The 7,834-nt window shown below is 51.6% G+C and overlaps 1 protein-coding gene across 1 annotated transcript in view; it reads right to left on the bottom strand.

Moving 5' to 3' along the window:
* Positions 1-3,139, bottom strand: part of LOC134341562 (uncharacterized) — a 26,441-nt gene extending 23,302 nt beyond the window's left edge. The window contains exons 1-2 of the mRNA XM_063039428.1: positions 3,000-3,139; positions 240-376 (exon numbers count right to left, since the gene is read on the bottom strand). Of these exons, the coding sequence (XP_062895498.1) occupies positions 240-376; positions 3,000-3,139 (277 nt within the window). The remainder of the gene's footprint in view (positions 1-239; positions 377-2,999) is intronic.
* Between the last annotated feature and the right edge of the window lie 4,695 nt (positions 3,140-7,834).

Here is a 7,834-nt window from a genome sequence, read left to right on the forward strand (position 1 = left end):
GTGTGATAGGACAGTGTGGAGGGAGATTCACTCTGTGTCTGACCCGGGGAGTGTGTGATGGGACAGTGTGGAGGAAGATTCACTCTGTGTCTGATCCCGGGAGTGTGTGATGGGACAGTGTGGAGGGAGATTCACTGTCTGTTACGCCTCGTGGGTGTGTGATGAGACGGTGTTGAGGTACCTTCGCTATGTCACGTCCCGGGCAGATTGCGGGCATCCTCACATGGTTTGGCACATACCTTTTCCTCGGGTGAGCTGATTTCCAGCAGTTTTCAACGACTGGTTGAACATTTTTGCTTCGCTCCAGTGTGAGATTTTGTCACCGTTGATATGAAAGTGCCTCTCCTGTTGACCCATCCCTGGCAACACGTCTGTTCTGAAAATGGGGAACAGAGAACAGTGAGTAACGGTATTAGGTTTTGCTGACCGAGAAACTGTGAACCCACAGGGAGACTTCATGTCGTTTCTGATATAAATAGTCACGAGTACACTCACTGAATGGAGATTTCCCTGCAAACATCAATTATTCGCAGAATCGCTCACTATAGATAACTGACCTCATGATTTACACTCTAAGATCAGGACAAACTATTACCCCTCAGCAATCAGGAAGGAGGTATAGGAGCATCATGAGTCTCACAACCAGGTTAAGGAAGAAATACTACACCTCAACCATCAGGAAGGAACAACTGTACACCCAGGATTCACAGCACCAGGTTCAGGGACAGTTATCACCCCTCAACCATCAGGAAGGAGGTACAGGAGCCTCAGAACTCATACCACCAGGTTCAGGCACAGTTCTTAACCCTCAACCATCAGGAAGGTGGTACAGGATATTCAGGTCTCATACCACCGGGATCAGGGATATTTATCATCCCTCAATCATCAGGAAGGAGGTACTGGATCGTCAGGGGTCTCACAACCAGGTTCCGGAAGAGATACCACACCTCAACCATCAGGAAGGAACAACGGGACACTCAGGACGCACAGCAGCAGGTTCAGGAACAGTTACTACCCCTCAACCATCAGGAAGATGGTACCGCAGCCTCAGGGGTCTCACAACCAGGTTCAGGAAGAGATACTACCCCTCAACCATCAGGAAGATGGTACCGCAGCCTCAGGGGTCTCACAACCAGGTTCAGGAAGAGGTACTACACCTCAGCCATCAGGAAGAAGGTACAGGACCGTCAGCACTCACACTCCGGGATCAGTGATAGTTATCAACCCTCAACCATCAGGAAGGAGGTAAAGGAGCCTCAGACCAACAACTCTAAGTTCAGGAACAGTAATTACTCCTCAACTATCAGGAAGAAGGTAAAGGAGCCCTAGGACTCACACCACCAGGTTCATGGACAGTTACCAATCCTCAACCAACAGGTAGGAAGTACAGGAGCCTCAGGACCCACACCACCAGGTTCAGGAACAGTTAGCACCCCTCAACCATCAGGAAAAAGGTACTGTAGACTCAGAACTCATACCAGCAGGTTCAGTGACAGTTATTACAACTCCACAGTCAGGAATGAGGTCAGGAGCTTCAGGACTCCCACCAACATGCTCAGGAACAGTTACTGGGAGAGATTTGGGAGGAAGTTCTCGGAAGTCCTGGATCCCAGGGTTGAGTTCACCTCATGAATCTGTTGACGATGTTGGGATGGTGTGGAGGGAGATTCACTCTGTATGACACTGGGAGTGTCAGATGAGACAATGTGGAGAGAGCTTCACTCTGTATGACACCTGGAGGGTGTCATCGGACGGTGTGCAGGGAGCTTCACGCCGTGTCTGACCCCGGGAGTGCATGATGAAACGGTGTACAGGGAGCTTCACTCCGTGTTTCACCCCAGGAGTGTGTGATGGGACGGTGTGCAGGGAGCTTCACTCTGTGTCTGACCCCGTAATATTGCGACGGGACAGTGTGGAGGGTGTTTCACTCTGTGTCTGACACAAGGAGTGTGTGAATGGTCGGTGCGGAGGGAGTTTCACTGGGTCATCTATCCCTCGGTGTGTGTGATGGGACTGTGCAGGGGGAGATATACTCTGTGTCTGACCCCGGCAGTCTCTGGTGGGACGGAGTAGTGGTTGCTTCACTCTGTGTCTGATTCCAGAAGTGTGTAATGGGTCTGTGTAGAGGGGGCTTCACTCTGTGTCTGATCCCGTGAATGTGCGATGGGATGGTGTGGAGGGATATTGACTTTGTGTCTGATCCCGGGAGAGTCTGATGAGACGGTGTGGAGGGAGATTCACTCTGTGTCTGACAGCGGCAATGTGTGATGGAACGATGTGGAGTAGCTTCACTCTGTGTCTAATCCCGGTTTGTGTGATGGGATGGTGTGGAGGGAGATTCACTCTGTATGACACTGGGAGTGTCAGATGAGACAATGTGGAGGGAGCTTCATTCTGTATAACACCTGGAGGGTGTAATCGGACGGTGTGCAGGGAGCTTCACGCTGTGTCTGACTTCGGGAGTGTATGATGAGACCGTGTGCAGGGATCTTCACTCTGTGTTTGACCCCAGGAGTGTGTGATGGGACGGTGTGGAGGGAGATTCACTCTGTGTCTGACCCCGGGAGTGTGTGATGGGACGGTGTGGAGGGAGATTCACTCTGAGTCTGACCCCGAGAGTGTGTGATGGGACAGTGTGGAGGGAGATTCACTCTGAGTCTGACCCCGGGAGTGTGTGATAGGACAGTGTGGAGGGAGATTCACTCTGTGTCTGACCCGGGGAGTGTGTGATGGGACAGTGTGGAGGAAGATTCACTCTGAGTCTGACCCCGGGAGTGTGTGATAGGACAGTGTGGAGGGAGATTCACTCTGTGTCTGACCCGGGGAGTGTGTGATGGGACAGTGTGGAGGAAGATTCACTCTGTGTCTGATCCCGGGAGTGTGTGATGGGACAGTGTGGAGGGAGATTCACTGTCTGTTACGCCTCGTGGGTGTGTGATGAGACGGTGTTGAGGTACCTTCGCTATGTCACGTCCCGGGCAGATTGCGGGCATCCTCACATGGTTTGGCACATACCTTTTCCTCGAGTGAGCTCATTTCCAGCAGCCTTCAACCACTGTTTGAACATTTTTGCTTCGCTCCAGTGTGAGATTTTGTCACCGTTGATATGAAATAACAAGCGCCTCTCCAGTTGACCCATCCCTGGCAATACGTCTATTCTGAAAATGGGGAACAGAGAACAGTGAGTGACGGTATTGGGTTTTGCTGACCGAGAAACTCTGAACCCACAGGGAGACTTCATGTCGTTTCTGATATAAATAGTCACGAGTACACTCACTGAATGGAGATTTCCCTGCAAACATCAATTATTCGCAGAATCGCTCACTATAGATAACTGACCTCATGATTTACACTCTAAGATCAGGACAAACTATTACCCCTCAGCAATCAGGAAGGAGGTATAGGAGCATCATGAGTCTCACAACCAGGTTAAGGAAGAGATACCACACCTCAACCATCAGGAAGGAACAACGGGACACTCAGGACGCACAGCAGCAGGTTCAGGAACAGTTACTACCCCTCAACCATCAGGAAGATGGTACCGCAGCCTCAGGGGTCTCACAACCAGGTTCAGGAAGAGATACTACCCCTCAACCATCAGGAAGATGGTACCGCAGCCTCAGGGGTCTCACAACCAGGTTCAGGAAGAGGTACTACACCTCAGCCATCAGGAAGAAGGTACAGGACCGTCAGCACTCACACTCCGGGATCAGTGATAGTTATCAACCCTCAACCATCAGGAAGGAGGTAAAGGAGCCTCAGACCAACAACTCTAAGTTCAGGAACAGTAATTACTCCTCAACTATCAGGAAGAAGGTAAAGGAGCCCTAGGACTCACACCACCAGGTTCATGGACAGTTACCAATCCTCAACCAACAGGTAGGAAGTACAGGAGCCTCAGGACCCACACCACCAGGTTCAGGAACAGTTAGCACCCCTCAACCATCAGGAAAAAGGTACTGTAGACTCAGAACTCATACCAGCAGGTTCAGTGACAGTTATTACAACTCCACAGTCAGGAATGAGGTCAGGAGCTTCAGGACTCCCACCAACATGCTCAGGAACAGTTACTGGGAGAGATTCAGGAGGGAGTTCTCGGAAGTCCTGGATTCCAGGGTTGAGTTCACCTCATGAATCTGTTGACGATGTTGGGATGGTGTGGAGGGAGATTCACTCTGTATGACACTGGGAGTGTCAGATGAGACAATGTGGAGAGAGCTTCACTCTGTATGACACCTGGAGGGTGTCATCGGACGGTGTGCAGGGAGCTTCACGCCGTGTCTGACCCCGGGAGTGCATGATGAAACGGTGTACAGGGAGCTTCACTCCGTGTTTCACCCCAGGAGTGTGTGATGGGACGGTGTGCAGGGAGCTTCACTCTGTGTCTGACCCCGTAATATTGCGACGGGACAGTGTGGAGGGTGTTTCACTCTGTGTCTGACACAAGGAGTGTGTGAATGGTCGGTGCGGAGGGAGTTTCACTGGGTCATCTATCCCTCGGTGTGTGTGATGGGACTGTGCAGGGGGAGATATACTCTGTGTCTGACCCCGGCAGTCTCTGGTGGGACGGAGTAGTGGTTGCTTCACTCTGTGTCTGATTCCAGAAGTGTGTAATGGGTCTGTGTAGAGGGGGCTTCACTCTGTGTCTGATCCCGTGAATGTGCGATGGGATGGTGTGGAGGGATATTGACTTTGTGTCTGATCCCGGGAGAGTGTGATGAGACGGTGTGGAGGGAGATTCACTCTGTGTCTGACAGCGGCAATGTGTGATGGAACGATGTGGAGTAGCTTCACTCTGTGTCTAATCCCGGTTTGTGTGATGGGATGGTGTGGAGGGAGATTCACTCTGTATGACACTGGGAGTGTCAGATGAGACAATGTGGAGGGAGCTTCATTCTGTATAACACCTGGAGGGTGTAATCGGACGGTGTGCAGGGAGCTTCACGCTGTGTCTGACTTCGGGAGTGTATGATGAGACCGTGTGCAGGGATCTTCACTCTGTGTTTGACCCCAGGAGTGTGTGATGGGACGGTGTGGAGGGAGATTCACTCTGTGTCTGACCCCGGGAGTGTGTGATGGGACGGGGTGGAGGGAGATTCACTCTGAGTCTGACCCCGAGAGTGTGTGATGGGACAGTGTGGAGGGAGATTCACTCTGAGTCTGACCCCGGGAGTGTGTGATAGGACAGTGCGGAGGGAGATTCACTCTGTGTCTGACCCGGGGAGTGTGTGATGGGACAGTGTGGAGGGAGATTCACTGTCTGTTACGCCTCGTGGGTGTGTGATGAGACGGTGTTGAGGTACCTTCGCTATGTCACGTCCCGGGCAGATTGCGGGCATCCTCACATGGTTTGGCACATACCTTTTCCTCGGGTGAGCTGATTTCCAGCAGTTTTCAACGACTGGTTGAACATTTTTGCTTCGCTCCAGTGTGAGATTTTGTCACCGTTGATATGAAAGTGCCTCTCCTGTTGACCCATCCCTGGCAACACGTCTGTTCTGAAAATGGGGAACAGAGAACAGTGAGTAACGGTATTAGGTTTTGCTGACCGAGAAACTGTGAACCCACAGGGAGACTTCATGTCGTTTCTGATATAAATAGTCACGAGTACACTCACTGAATGGAGATTTCCCTGCAAACATCAATTATTCGCAGAATCGCTCACTATAGATAACTGACCTCATGATTTACACTCTAAGATCAGGACAAACTATTACCCCTCAGCAATCAGGAAGGAGGTATAGGAGCATCATGAGTCTCACAACCAGGTTAAGGAAGAAATACTACACCTCAACCATCAGGAAGGAACAATTGTACACCCAGGATTCACAGCACCAGGTTCAGGGACAGTTATCACCCCTCAACCATCAGGAAGGAGGTACAGGAGCCTCAGAAGTCATACCACCAGGTTCAGGCACAGTTCTTAACCCTCAACCATCAGGAAGGTGGTACAGGATATTCAGGTCTCATACCACCGGGATCAGGGATATTTATCATCCCTCAATCATCAGGAAGGAGGTACTGGATCGTCAGGGGTCTCACAACCAGGTTCCGGAAGAGATACCACACCTCAACCATCAGGAAGGAACAACGGGACACTCAGGACGCACAGCAGCAGGTTCAGGAACAGTTACTACCCCTCAAACATCAGGAAGATGGTACCGCAGCCTCAGGGGTCTCACAACCAGGTTCAGGAAGAGATACTACCCCTCAACCATCAGGAAGATGGTACCGCAGCCTCAGGGGTCTCACAACCAGGTTCAGGAAGAGGTACTACACCTCAGCCATCAGGAAGAAGGTACAGGACCGTCAGCACTCACACTCCGGGATCAGTGATAGTTATCAACCCTCAACCATCAGGAAGGAGGTAAAGGAGCCTCAGACCAACAACTCTAAGTTCAGGAACAGTAATTACTCCTCAACTATCAGGAAGAAGGTAAAGGAGCCCTAGGACTCACACCACCAGGTTCATGGACAGTTACCAATCCTCAACCAACAGGTAGGAAGTACAGGAGCCTCAGGACCCACACCACCAGGTTCAGGAACAGTTAGCACCCCTCAACCATCAGGAAAAAAGTACTGTAGACTCAGAACTCATACCAGCAGGTTCAGGGACAGTTATTACAACTCCACAGTCAGGAATGAGGTCAGGAGCTTCAGGACTCCCACCAACATGCTCAGGAACAGTTACTGGGAGAGATTTGGGAGGAAGTTCTCGGAAGTCCTGGATCCCAGGGTTGAGTTCACCTCATGAATCTGTTGACGATGTTGGGATGGTGTGGAGGGAGATTCACTCTGTATGACACTGGGAGTGTCAGATGAGACAATGTGGAGAGAGCTTCACTCTGTATGACACCTGGAGGGTGTCATCGGACGGTGTGCAGGGAGCTTCACGCCGTGTCTGACCCCGGGAGTGCATGATGAAACGGTGTACAGGGAGCTTCACTCCGTGTTTCACCCCAGGAGTGTGTGATGGGACGGTGTGCAGGGAGCTTCACTCTGTGTCTGACCCCGTAATATTGCGATGGGACAGTGTGGAGGGTGTTTCACTCTGTGTCTGACACAGGAAGTGTGTGAATGGTCGGTGCGGAGCGAGTTTCACTGGGCATCTATCCCTCGGTGTGTGTGATGGGACAGTACAGGGGGAGAGATACTCTGTGTCTGACCCCGGTAGTCTCTGGTGGGACGGAGTAGTGGGAGCTTCACTCTGTGTCTGATTCCAGAAGTGTGTAATGGGTCTGTGTAGACGGGGCTTCACTCTGTGTCTGATCCCGTGATTGTGCGATGGGATGGTGTGGAGGGATATTCACTTTGTGTCTGATCCCGGGAGAGTGTGATGAGACGGTGTGGAGGGAGCTTCACTCACTGTCTGATATCGGCAATGTGTGATGGAACGATGTGGAGTAGCTTCACTCTGTGTCTAATCCCGGTATGTGTGATGGGATGGTGTGGAGGAAGCTTCACTCTGTATGACACTGGGAGTGTCAGATGAGAGAATGTGGGGGGAGCTTCACTCTGTATGACACCTGGAGGGTGTGATCGGACGGTGTGCAGGGAGCCTCACGCTGTGTCTGACCCGGGAGTGTATGATGAGACCGTGTACAGGGAGATTCACTCTGTGTTTGACCCCAGGAGTGTGTGATGGGACGGTGTGCTGGGAGCTTCACTCTGTGTCTGACCCCAGGAGTGTGTGATGGGACGGTGTGCTGGGAGCTTCACTCTGTGTCTGACCCTGTAATATTGCGATGGGACAGTGTGGAGGGTGTTTCACTCTGTGTCTGACACAAGGAGTGTGTGCGGAGTGAGTTTCACTGGGCATCTATCCCTCGGTGTG

Source organism: Mobula hypostoma, unplaced genomic scaffold, assembly GCF_963921235.1.
Source record: "Mobula hypostoma unplaced genomic scaffold, sMobHyp1.1 scaffold_36, whole genome shotgun sequence".
Classification (NCBI taxonomy): Eukaryota; Metazoa; Chordata; class Chondrichthyes; order Myliobatiformes; family Myliobatidae; genus Mobula; species Mobula hypostoma.